The sequence below is a fragment of the Labrus bergylta genome, chromosome 4 (genome assembly GCF_963930695.1).
Source record: "Labrus bergylta chromosome 4, fLabBer1.1, whole genome shotgun sequence".
Lineage (NCBI taxonomy): Eukaryota > Metazoa > Chordata > Actinopteri > Labriformes > Labridae > Labrus > Labrus bergylta.
The window spans coordinates 24,016,234-24,030,392 of NC_089198.1; the positions used below are offsets into that span (position 1 = coordinate 24,016,234).

General features: G+C 38.5%; 1 protein-coding gene across 3 annotated transcripts in view; it reads left to right on the plus strand.

The window, feature by feature from the left end:
• Window positions 1–14,159, plus strand: part of asic1c (acid-sensing (proton-gated) ion channel 1c) — an 89,846-nt gene that overhangs the window by 50,929 nt on the left and 24,758 nt on the right. The window contains exon 1 of one of the 3 annotated variants that reach the window (XM_065954177.1): window positions 6,886–7,507. The exons of the other annotated variants lie outside the window; for them this stretch is intronic. Coding sequence (XP_065810249.1) covers window positions 6,983–7,507 — 525 coding nt within the window. The 5' untranslated portion in view covers window positions 6,886–6,982. Of the gene's footprint in view, window positions 1–6,885; window positions 7,508–14,159 lie in introns of those variants that run through there. 3 annotated transcript variants of the gene reach the window in all.

Below are 14,159 nucleotides of genomic sequence, written 5' to 3' on the forward strand. Positions count from 1 at the left end.
TGGCCGGTGATGGTGTAATTTCCAGCAGACAAAGGATGTCCTAAGCCAATACTGATATTAAATATTGGTATATCAATAGTGACTGAAATAGCTAGATCGGGTTTCAAGGCAATCGGATATAGTTCAAGTTAGTCAAGTTTTGACCCAACTTGCTTAGTTTTTACATTTGTATTAATTATGCAAGAATAACAATGCTTTAGTCTTAATTTGCCCTTCACATAAAAGAATGATTCAATGCCATACAGGGAGGTGCATAGTTTTATACAGTATTATTATAGTATCATACACTTTCTAAATCGGATGGTATTGATACTGAAAAAGTCATATTGGTGCATTCCCACTGCAGACATGCACATTGTTTCAAAACTACCAATTCTAAATGGAAACAGCATTGATTTAAGAATAAAAGCTCCAACAAGACCACATAATACAAATTCTGAAAAGTCAGCAATTCAGACAGATTTATTAATTTCTATATTTGCTAGCTCTGGCTTGTCATTTGGCGATTCTGTTGAATTGTTGTTACTGGCATGTAAATGTAATTGTCTGAATGCTGCTGACTGTGTTCATTTACTTTATATTGTCTTGGCTTCTTTCAATGACTCAGTAGGATGTAAAACTGAATTGCCCTTCTGGGATTAATAACGTGGTCTGAATATGAATCTAAATCTGCGACCATCAAAGGCACCAGTAACAATAACCATTAATTCAATTATACATTGAACATTTCTCTATAAGTTCCATCTCCAGTGATCAGCGTGGTGAAGTGCTTCCTCAGAAAATCTCCAGGTTATTCCTACACATCCTTAAGTGTGGAGTAGTCGGCCATTCTTCATACTTAAAGGTCTGTCTCATAATGACATTCCAAATTACACAACCTGTCTCCATTTTTGGACCAGATAATGTTTGACATTGACAAATGTAGACTGAGCTGTCCTAACATTATATTATATTGGTTACCTTGTGGAAAATGTTGCTAAGTCTGTGGCTCAGTTGGTAGAGTTGGTTACTTCTGATAGTCACTTTACATAGTAGCCTCCACCATCAGTGTGTGAATGGGTAGGAAAGCGCTATACACGCTCAAGACAATTTACCATTTACCTAAAAGTTATCTCTGTGACGATATAAGCTTTCTGCTGTGTGCATGGACATGGACAATATATGAATTTCATTTAAGATAAGGCTTTTTTTTAACGAGCGTTGTTTCCAACCTGCCCTTTTTTTAAGGTTGGGGGGTAAGTCACCTTTTATTCCTCTCAACAGTACTTACAGCTAATTGCCGTCTTAGATGGACAGAAATTAATTTTTGAAAGGTCCTTTGAAGTACCCACAGTGAATCTTTTCTGCCTTTTACTGCATGTGATTACTGTGGCAGCTGTATGAAGTCCTCTGCTTGTGCCTGATGATTAACTGTCAGAATAGAATTAGGTATTAAAACAAACTGGGGCAGAATTCTGAAAGGAAAAATCAAAGAACATGCTCTTTGTGTAGTAAAGCCGCAGTTTTCACACTGTGGTGTAAACAACAGTTAAAGCAGTTTTCCTTGCTGGTATGACATACGTTTCATCAGAGATGCTGTGTTGTGTGGGAGGGTCAATACTGAAATATTGAATTTCCTAATTATTCATTGGCCATTTCCTTCTTTCCACTAGAGAAACCAGCTGCGGCTTGCATTCAGTGAAGTCCCAGATTCTGATCGTTGCCATTTAAAGATCCTTTTTTATGAAGTGAAAGTGGAGGAGTGGATGGATAGAAGAAAATACTTTGCTGCTATTAAACTGTGTTAAGCTGGCAAGGGCTGCTCAGGGACTTTGATTGATGTTTCTTTTTTATTTGCATAATTAGAGTATGAAGCATGTAAATCAAAGTTCTTCTAACCATGATTTATGAATCATACAAGCTTCAGTGTAAGCTAAGCAGGACTTTTAAGAGACAAATGTCGACTCAGCTGCTGGGAGATCACATATTTGATGCTGTTTTTTAAAGAGGGTTTTGTTTGTGGAAGATATTGACATTCACATTTGAGATTTTGGCACATATTGAAGTTGCTAATCCCTGCAATCACTACTGTCTGCTCCAAAAAAAGGAAGTCTGAAAGGTCAATGAACTAAGAGCTTTAAGCCAACACTTAAACAGCGAGTCAATTAATTGATTGGTATCACTCCCTTAAAATTCAATGCTGAATTCCAAACAAAAGTATCCCCAAATTCACTTAATTTTAGCTTGCTAAATATGTTTTTTGGTATTATAAGGGTTCTGTAATAGTATTAAATAACTTTGGATTTTGAAGTTAAGATCAAAACACACACAATTTATCCCTGACTTGGCTTTTAGGTAATTGTGCTTAGTTAACCAATCAATTCATGACAAAGTGATCAACAAATTCCTCTACTATAAAATAAATCAGTTATTTTCATCCCAAGTTTTCTCTCCCGCTCAGTTTGATGCAGGTAAAAAGCTCCAGAAAGAGATGACAGGTGGCAAGTTGTGTTGATATTACAATGATTCTATTTTTAAACATTTGTCAGCTGTGATCAGTTGATGGAATTGATGGTTGGTTGAACTTGAAAGATTAACTCTGAGGAGTTTTGGGGTCTGAAGTAAAAAAAAAAACACCAACCCGCATTTTGAATTGAATCCCAGCATCCTGCTGCATCTCTTCTTTTTAATGAGTTTATTTGCATCCCTGTTCGTCATTATCTCAGTAATGCTTACTGATGTGAAATGTGTCTTTACATTTATATGTCAGCTCAGCACTTTCAAACTTGGCTCCTTCCCTCCAATTTGATTCTGGAAAAACATGAAAGTCCATCTCTACATGTGGTGAGAGGAATCATGAAAAACTGCCAGCTGGGAGACAGTCCGATATTACTTTTAAACTTGAAATGTTTATCCACAGAAAAATGTATTCCTCCAGCTGCAAAGACTCTTTTGACTCGACCTAACAGGACAAGCAATTTTTTATCTAACTAAAGACCCCGAAATAACCCTGAAGCTTTTAAATCTATATTTCTTAAACCAAACATTGTGACGTCCAGGTGGACGGTGAGATGCCCTTTGCTTTGACCAAACCAGAGGGCAGCTAACTAGAATTTAAAGAATAAAGGAACAGGCTCAAACCTAATGACCTTTCAGCATTATGATAATGGCCTTCTTGTATCCATCCATAACAGGTCCTCTGTCAGATGCAGCAGACTAACTCTGACATTCTCCACACAGGCCGGATACAAAGTGGTTGATGAGAAAGAGCACTTAGTCTCTGAAGGTATCAGTAATCTCCACACGTGTGAATGCAGCCAGGGCCTCTCCTCACTGTAGAGGGGAAGAAAGTGTTTTCATGGCATGGAGAAGCTGTGATGTACTGAATCGTTGATTTCTTCCGGCAGTGCATTAACCACTACACCTAACTTAAAGCATGTGGAAAAACTCCACAGCGTATTGACTGTGTATAGTGGCTTGCACTTCACTCGGAGTGCAACTATTAATTACAGGAATGTGCTATGACCACTTTCCTGTTTGCTGCGGTAGAAGAAAGATAACTCAATTTTACATTTAGGTGGGACTGAATGGCTAAGATGGTGCTCAGGGCATCAATGTTCAGTTGACTGTGAGTATAGTGAAATGTTTTGAAATGAATTAACTTAATGCCCTTCAATCTTTGCATTAAAGAAGCTAAAGTATTTAAAGCTTGAATTTTTTTACTGTTGCTTTTCTATGTGTTTGCTTAACCTGACATTGTCCAAATGACTAGTAACTCAACATAGTCTCTGAGGGAAAGGTCCCTGTGCTGGAATCTTTTTAGATATTTAACTTAAAAAGTGAAGTAAAACCTCAGCCTTTAGATTTTGCTCCCATTGTGTTTATTGTCTATAAATGCTAAGCTTGAGGCAGCTGCAGGCATCTTTTTTTTACCTGTTCTCGGAGATACTAATAATGCTAGGGAGATTAGTATACATCTTTATTACTGTGTTGACTGTGTCTTTTTGCTTATTAGATTAAAAAGAGTGGTAAACAGATTTTAATGACATTTGGTGGGAAGTTAAATTAGGACACCTGCCAATGAACAAGTGATAACTTTTGCTGCAGATCCAGTTAAAGATTAATTGAAACTACGGGATATTACTATTTTGTTTTTTTTATTACTACCTCATTAAACCACCAGACTTACTTGAATGTAAATATCTTCACATATTCCTTTATTGTCACTTTGTACACAAAGTCAGAACATTCTGCAGCCAGGGAAATGTGCTGTTTTTTCTTCTGAATCCTAAAGAATACATTCCAAATCTGTGTGAAGCAATAACACATGTGGCAAATGTATCAAGTATAAATGAATGAATGCGCAACAAGGTTTGCGCTTCATGTACCGGATTTGGCATGGCCTGCATCAATTCATTGACAGATTGATATCTGAGTCAGTGTTTAGTGTGAAGCCACATAATGACAACCCCCTTTGGTAATGTTACAGCTGTTAAAGCATCTTCAATCAATATGTTCACATTAACTATGGATGAAAAGGCTACATGTAATACAAAGGAGAGCTTTTGTAGAGTACAGTCCTCAGAAATCTGCCACTCTGTCGACCCTTGTGCTCTATGGAGTGTTTTACATACTTTCAGCCGATTGTTTTGGTATGATGGCCACTTAGCTCTTTGATTAATCTTTACTGTTCTCTCAAAGTTGGCAGCTGTTTGAGCAGAGAATCAAAATAAGGCATCAGCTGCTTTATGCCTATATATGTTCAAGTTTGCTAATGTTTCTACATGCAACAGTATCCTAACACTTTACCACTATGATTTATTGATTTATTTTTTAGCTGAATAGTGTGTTAACGAGGCATTTTCCTGCCCCCAGGTGGAAAACTGTTTCTATGCAGGTTATAAATGTAAATGCAGTACAAAATGTATCCACATTTTGAATACACAACAATAATCCCTAAAATTCCTAGAGATCTTTATGAAAATCTAAAACAGATCTAAACTACAGTTGCTTATTTGTATAGGTATTTAAGGGCAGCACTAACAAGTTATGTTAGTTAATATGAACTTGTAGGCAAACGTACCTATGAACACAACTAGTAGTAACAGAGCAACGCAATCATTAGTTTTCAGTCAAATTTGTGACAGATGAATAAAAGATATTCTCTCCATTTTTGGTCTCAACCAACCCTTGAGGGAAATATTCAACTGTTTTGCAGATAACTGCAGCATTATGTCAACCAGCCAGTTCCCTACTGTACAAAATAAATCCTTGAAAAGTTGAGCAGAGGTGTAGATTGAAGTCATCATTCTCTTTAGATTCGTCTTTATGACAAACCCCTCTCAAATTGTCATTCTGATTACAGCAACACAGCTCAAGGAAATCTGCAGTGAATAAAATGCACATTTCAACTTCTTGGATCTCCAGACAGTAACTGAATGAAATAAAACTTAGAGAGGTATGTTTACTATTGATTTAAGGAGGGGAAGGATAGAGACGGATGAGAGAGGGAATGACTGTGCAGAAGGTTAGTAAAGGGAATAAAAGTAAAAGGGAAGAGATGTGGACAATGAAGACAGATTGGTGGGAGGGTAAACAAATGTAAGACACTCTGGAGAGGAACGGGTAACAGGGTTTTTTTGATAAGTAGTTCAGACAGGCAATTAGAGGTGTGGTTGCGATCTCTGCTTGGCTCCTAACATCAGTTAACTTATTAACTTCATTTAAAATGAATGTTGCTCTGAGCAAATCAATTTCAGTCGAGACTGATACTTATCAGGGTGCACTGAAATAACCTCAGGCCTGTACTCTGCCAATATAAACCTCGGCCCATGAGTTGAAATGTATGCAGGGGAATGCATTAATAATTGATGCCGTTACAAAACACATGATAGGGAGGCTGCAGCAAGATAGAAGATGATGTGTGCTGCAAACTTAAGGGATGAGCTATGGGTGCATTGACTCAGATTTTATTTGTATTTTTTCTACCATTCTAATATTTTACAACTAGTTAAGTGCTGTTACAGAAGATGTATGCTTGCTTTATATCCCAAGAGTGACTAATATGATTCTATAAGGTGTAATCATTCAAAAAAAATCTAGAAGTTCCGGAGGATGATGATAGTCTTAAGATTATTAATGCCTCCCTATGACTAAGAAGGGTGCCAGGTCTGAATCAAGCTGCAATAAGCGTAATGGTTTGCATGCATGAGTAATTCTCTGGCCTTTCACAACTATGTCCATCAAGGTTTCATTAAGAACATCCCCCCAGTCTTCTCAGAGGCTAAAGATGGATTACTGGGGTTGTACATGGCAGCACAAGCTTTGTAACTAAATGTGATGCTAATGGGGAATTGCTGACATTTTGTTTCTGCAAAATGTCAACCTTTCAGGAACTAAAAGAACTGTCTTGTTTCTAGCTTTATGACCATGCATTTGTGATGTCCCCAATGGGTTTTGATTGGGTGACAGTGTTTGTCCCATTAATTAGCAGGGATCTTTCCTTAGGTGAAAACAACATGTCCTTTTAGTTGGATAAGGTATCATTTCAACAAAAACATCGATGGGTGTCCAGAAACCTCCCCTCGATAGTTGATTTTTACAAATGAAAGAAGAATTTGTGTACGTCAGAGGTCACTAAATTGAATATGTTTCAGCTTTCATCTATTCCTCCTTGTTGTATCCCTGTTAAATCTATCATCCACTACCCTGTGGGATCAGGTCTTACTTCCCAAATGAAACGCGATCTCTTGAATTCAATGTGCCCTCTAAGATCTCATCGAGGATTGGTTGATATGACAGTCCATAGCTACGTCTCAGCTCCACATATCCAACCCCTTCCTCCCCCTCGGGTACCAAGAGGAAACCAGACCCTGTCTCCTGCAGCCTTCCTCGTTCAGTAAGTTTGGGTGAATCGCCCTTTTAGAACCAGTAATCAGCAGCTCATGACTGCAGCAAGACAACACCCAGCACAGACCGCAACTTGTAAACTTTTTGGTGAAAAATGGGAGCTCCAGAGGAAGAAGCGCCACGTCCACCATCCGACATTACAGTGTTCGGAGCAAACTGTACTCTCCATGGCCTAAGCCACATCTTCCTGCCTGGTGGAGTGACTATCCGACGACTGCTTTGGGCCGCTGCATTCAGCTCCTCGCTTTCCATTTTCCTCTACCAAGTGGCAGACCGTGTGATCGAGTACTACCAATACCCCCATGTCACCATCCTGGATGAAATGGACAGTCCTGTCATGTACTTCCCCGCCATCACCCTTTGCAACTACAACAGCTATCGAAAGTCCCAGATTCGTAGGAACGACATCTTTTGGATGGCCGGGCTTTTGGGCGTGGAGCAAGGCGACTTTGATGACTTCATGGCCGCTTTGGGTCAGCCAACGGACAACAGCAAGTTTTTCCCAAGCAAGACCTTCAACATGCTGGAGTTTGTGCAGAGGACTAGCCACAACATAGATGAAATGTTGCTTGACTGCAAATACAGAGGCAAGGATTGTGGTTCGGAGAACTTTACTACAGTAAGTCTGGCTGCTTTAGAGTTAAGATGAAGTCACTCTAAACTGAGTCATTACAGGTAAAACACTCGTCCATAGGAGGTAAGCTCTAAAAAAGCAAAGAAGTGCCATCTTAAATATTACAGATTATCCCTGAAGGATGAGTTATTCAATACAAATTATTTTTAAAAAGTATTTATAAAAAAATCTAAAAATATGTATTGATTTAAATGAGTAGTACATATTCAAGACAAAAATCTTAAAAGCAACATCTGAACAAAAGCCTCTGGCAACAACACTAACAACAATGAGCTATTTAGTAGTCATAATGATGCTATGATTTAAATGCTTTATTCTGCCCATGGTGTAATGAAATATGAGGCAGTGTATGCGCACCAGGAGACATAAGAGCAGAGATCTGCTTTAACAGAATGGTTCTTTCTATAAAAAAAATGCATCTTCGTGATGAGACAAACACATTCACATCAGGTATCTTTTGTGAAATAGTTGTCACTTTAATTCAAATTATGTTGTCATGGCTTAATTATTCTTCAAGTAACTGTCTCATAATCCTCCCTTTCCAAATAATTAATGGTTTATTTGTGGAAAGATTAAGTAGCTCCAGAGGGAACAACAGGTACGGGGGTGTAAGACAGGAAACATTTCTGTGGAATACTAATAAAGAAACGCTTTATCTCTATTTACACGAGCAGGCACCATGAGCAGACAGATATTTCCTGGCCTTTTTATGTCTTGGTAATGGTAACATTTGCGCTGTGTCAAATTCTTTATTTTGTGACAACTATAATAAATCATTTTTTCTTGAAGGAAAAATGAGTTACTTCCTGAAAAGCGTCCACAGAAAGATGTAACTACTGAGGCTGCCATATGGTTCAGCAAATCTCTGCTGACATCATGCATCATGCATAATGAAGCAAACATATGCTGTTTTCAAGACCAGTACAGCTTTTAATACGTTATTGTTTTCTTGATAAAAATCCCTTATAGGAAAGCATTATGAGCAACTATCACTTAATGAACAAATCTTTCAATTTGCAAAATCATAAACACATAATGTTACAAAAACTGAACAATGCCTCTTTTAGATTCAAGGATTGGACAAAAAGGTATTTTTTCCACTTCAAGAGGCTTTCGTTTTTTGTGAACCCCATTTTTTCTCTCCACAATTTTCAGGCTTTGTACCAATAAGATAAAATCATGTCAGCAGAATTTGGATGGAATGTAATCGTCCTGCTGCAGAGGCGGAGGAAGGATTGTATTTCGATGAAATGGGCCATTGATTTGAGTGATGAAAGCCCAGCACCAAGATGGGCTTGTCCTGTTGCACAATTTCTTTGAAAACCAGCACGGTGAAGGCGAGGGAAATAATTTATACTAATTACTTAGTAGTTTTACAGTAGCAATAGTATTATTATTTTGTGCGAGAGACAATGGTGAGGTTTGGCTTTTCAATCCAACACAAATTGGACATGTCTGATAAGAAGAGTTCCCAACTTGAATGGGAAAATGGTGCACCGGATTTGAGATGCAACTCCAAAAAACAGAACCGACATTGTAAGCTTATAAAGGCAGATTTTGATATCTCTGTGGTCAGTCAGGTGACCTTGTCTCTTTCTCATCCACAAGCACAAAGGGCAAATTTCAGCTAAATGTCAGAAACTGGAGACGCTCTAAGGGCCTATGTATAGAGGGGGCTAATTAAAGATTCATGGCGCTGCCTGAATTCCCCCTCTTCGGCCTGCTGATCTTACCGTGGGAGGCTCAGAGGCAGGTCCTCTCAGATGATGAGAAACCATGGAATTAAGCATACCCATTATATACTTCAGCGACATCACCAGGAGATGACTCACTCGAGGTCCAGACAACATCTGACAATTAGCTCTCTGCATGTGGAAATATTGGAGAGAATATGCATAAAACATTCAATGCCTCTGCTTACACTTGTGTTTTCAGAGTTATGGGTTTCAATACGACATCAGAATTACCAGATTATAATCGTTTCCTTTTACATCCCATAGAGTACTGCTGTTTAACTTCATACTGTGCATCTACTTACATTTTTTGAAGCATCTTTTCAATTCCAAATCTGTGAAGCAATAACACATGTGGCTTTCTTTTCCCCTGTATGCGTTTGAGAACCCATGTGAGTAGTTGTGTTTGTGTTTGAGTCCTCAATGTGCGTTTGTGTTTCAAGGAATCAGTGTCTGAAGAAGCTGATCTTGCCTACAGTGACAGGAAAGAGCAGCTGTTCTAACTAATGAGCTGGATATGGGTGCAGTGGTATTGAGAAATCTTGGAGAGGAAATATCAGAGCCCCCAAGTGCAATTATTCCCTCTGCATAAAGTAATGAAATATTTTTTTGGGGGGGGGAGAGGATGCAGTAATTCACTGGAGGAGAACGAGTTTCAGATATTAAAAGGCTGGCATATGGTAGATGCTGAAAATGTTCTACCAAGCGCTATAAATACATACAGGAGCATAGCCTTGAATGTCCCTGTATCAAAGTATGTGTCAATCGTGATAATAGGCTTTCTTCAGATTACACTGAAGGATTTTTTTTGTACTTCTGCAAGACGTCTTAGCGAAACATAGCACATTTTGTGTTTTAGATAGGAGTATATCTCGCTTCGTGTATAAAAAAAAATGTCATTTTCAGCTTTCAGCACAAATGATGGGCTGAATCACTCTCTTATTGGAGGCTTGATTTAATTATCAAAATTAATCTCTTGCCTCCATCTTGTTGCTTCACACACTGTCTGTGCACCGGCTTGTGATTGATTGCCTCATTAATACTCAAAAGCGTAAGCAACCCAACACAGCCCAGCTCACTGCTCTGGATTAAACCTGCGAGATTGGCTCCTAACAAATAAATCATCCGTCAGTAGTATATGCAGGATGCATCCTGAAGTTGGTGTAATATCATTTCCATCGATCTGCGGCTCAGCGCTCTAGCTGGCTTGCGTCAATGCGGAGGTTTGATTATAACACAATGATCCTTTTACTGTTGATCTCGTGTGTTATAATTGAGGTTCCTGTTAGGGAATCACATCTTGTGTTGAAACCAAAGCTGAAACCTTTTAAATATTACATTACAGCCTGTCTGCAGTGTTCAGGGATTTGTGAGGGGTGTGGGAGTCCAGAACCAGGATGTGTTTTTTTTTTCTTCACTTTATTCAATGCAGTGTAGTCTGGAGGTCTGAAATCAACTTTAGAGGTCAGAGAACATATAGAGGTGTTTAAAGGAAGTAGACGTCAGGATTGAGTGTTAGACCTGTTCAGAAACAATGACTCTGGCTGAAGACAGAGGCAGAAAATAGGTGTTGTCAAGAGATAGGAGAACAGACAGAAGAGTGGTTGCTTATAAAAGAGAGATATAGAGAAGCATCAGACAGAGTTGAAGGGCAGAGCTTAGACAAAGTGAAAACCAAAGACAAAAGAGAGAGAGAGAGAGAGAGGGAGAGAGAGAGAGAGAAAGAGAGAGAGAGGAAATGGAAGCTGCGCTATGCTCAGATTGAGGTGGGACTGGGACTCAGCCGAGGACTGACACCATCATTGTGATTCAGCCCGCTTTGGAGCCGAGCCAGTGCCGCCAAGCACAACTGGAAGCATTAGGAAAGATGAAGGGAGGAGGTGTGTGAAGGAGCAGAAAATAACAGGGCTGCCCAGACCATGAAAAGGGGAGGGGGCAGATGAAATAAAGCTCCACGGTGCAAACAATGAAATAAACAAATCTGAGACGGTGAGCGTGGATGACAGGCCAAATAGCAAGTACGTAATGTGTTTGTTCCATTACTCAGTGTCAGTGAAGGCCAGTGTGGGAGCCACTGTTACTGTAAGTGCAGTATCGGCAGTTCGATCAATGGCGCTGAAGAGCAATAGTAAAGGAATTCATAGCGGGGGGGGCGCTGCACGGGGTGCTTTCTGCTGACTTGCACATCGGGGAGCAGATACCACCAGAGGCAGACATTAGAGGTGCCAGTTGACAGAACCTCTTAAGTTAATTAGCTTGTTAGGTGGAGACACCCAACACAAGTGTGGCTCTTTCCAAGACCAATAGTGCCATTATGTTATGTTATGGTTTGGATTACAAGCCTTCTGGCATTGTGTGATATAAATACAAAAGCTTGTGCTACCCAGATTTACATATTTAACCAGATAATGAGCGTTCAAATAAATGACTGACTAAGGGTTTCTTATCACATGTCCTCTTAAATTACATGTCAGGCCCATATTTAGCTTTTGGTTCCACTAATGGCTTATGGGATCCTAGCTGGCACTCTATCTTGCACAGTCTATAAAGGATTGTTTCTCTATCTATTTAGTAAACTGAGATCCCCCTTGACACAGCAAGTCTTCTTACAGTGGAAGGAAGCAATGTTTGATGGATTGTTGGAAACTGCAAACTAGTGTTTGGGAAGTTTGAGTGATGATGTAATCGACTTCCAGGAGTAAAAAACTCTGTTATTTAGATTTTGTGAGGACGTCAATTTGAATGTTGGAAGGAGAGATAATCCGTGTAGCCTTGCAGGTGTTTAGGGTTATGATTTGAATTCATAATATGTTCACCTGACAACGGAGAAATTCAGTTATTTGATGGCACTTTTAGGCCGCTGGCAAGTGCTTAGTTTGCTTAATTTCTGGCGAGCAGGCGAAATGGATTCAGGAATGGATACCAAAAAGCCTCCAGCTGAGCAAACAAGATGAGAACATGCTAATAAAACAAGATTATCCTTGAAAATGAAAGTAGCAGCAAGGAAATTTTAGGAGGGAGTTTATCAAAGTGTGGCTGTAGGCTACCAACTGAAAGCTTGAGTGACAGCACACATTTTTTTTTTGATTCTGCCTGGAATTTAACAAAGGAACAAGACGACAGGTGCAGCCAGCAGCATCTGCTTCTTATTGATACAGACTGCATCTGTGCTCTACCTGCTCTGTCAGGGTGGGATTTACCTATACCTGTTCTGTGTCAGAGATGTTCAAATGACTGTAGAGTTCAACGCAGCACTATGCATAAGCATTTTTCTTGGTTTAAATTTTTAAAAAAATGGAACAGCAATTTAAGGAAACAACACTTTGTAATTTTGGAAAACAAAAGAAAAGCTATTTTTTTCTACTCTCTTTCAAACCAGCTTTGGGTTTAATTTATTTAGTTTTTGCAAATGACATGCCAAATTTTCCCTCTTTTGATGAATTTTATGAGGAAGTATAAGCCCCTCTTTGCTCAAAATCCATTCTTGCTTCCCCTGCATTACTTGCGCAGCATACAGAGTGGCTGTATTTCTTTTCAAGGCAGTGAGAGGTTAGTTTCATTTAGAGGCAGGCCACAAGATGTCTCCCTCTGCTAAAGAAGCTGCCCGTCCACCAGACTGACATTCCCCATTTGCAAATGCTTTGGCTCTCTTAACCGCCTGTCTGCTCCAGATTTGCATTTGTTTGGTCAACAGAAAACTCTGTAAAACACAAGAAGTCTCTTTTCTTCTTCTGGCCTTGATTTCAGGTCCCAGGGAGTCGAGTTGTGAAAATTCTTGTGAATCTTAATGAGTCAGGTGGCATATGAAGTCACTCCATGAGAAATCCTGAACTCACAAATGAGAAACTGAGAAATTCAGTTCTCTGTATTAAATAACCAGCTTACATAACAAAACACTGGATATTACTGTATGCATTTCAGGGGTTGTTAGATATTATACTCTCTTCATTTAGTCAGTCTATTCAAACTTAAATTAATTAAGCGCTAACAAAAGGATGTTTTGTACTGTAGTGTAAATGATACAGAGAAATAAGAGTAATCTATGTTTCTCTGTCACATATTATATTGGACTGAATTTCTATTAAACATTTTTTAAATGTTTTTTTACGCAGAATTTGATACAAAAAGAACAACAATACAATGATATATATATATATATAAATAAGTTGCAGATTCCTCTGTTTTTGTTCAGCAATAACTAATAATTCATTATTCTCTTAATATTTTAATCATTTTACTGGTTGAATTAAAATAGTTTGGATAACCAATACTGGATTTTTTGCAGGAATTTTCTAGGGTTATACTCATTCTAAAATAATAAGCTAACAACCACAGTATACTATTGTCAGGGATAATAAAGTATTTTCTGAAGGGGAATCAACATCATTCTTGTACTCTTCATCAGTCATAGTGTCCTCCAGGTGAAGAGATAAATGATAGCATTTTTTAAACAAACATCCATCTGTAAAATAAGAAAGTATTCAAACAGCATGTACATTATTCCATATCCTTTTATTGTTTATATTTATAATGTTCTACCCTTCATGCTCTCAGAGTTTGTGGTGACCTGCCTTTGATTACCTGAATATTCAATGAGTCACCATGATGGAGCATAAATCAAGTGTAATCCTACCTGTCTGTCACGAATGTGCAGTTTGAGTCGATGGCATCGTTTCATTGAAACCCTGTATTGTCTCATTTTAATGACGTGCATTCCCTGAAAAGTGTAAAAAAATAAAAACACACAGAAAACATACCACAAGAATTTCCTAAATGCATAACATACATGCATAACCATTTACTGTATTTATCATTCCATCAGTCGAAAAACACATTTTCTATTAACTCTCAAAATGGAATATTACATTTTTTGTATTTTTACAAACAGATAAGTTACATTTATA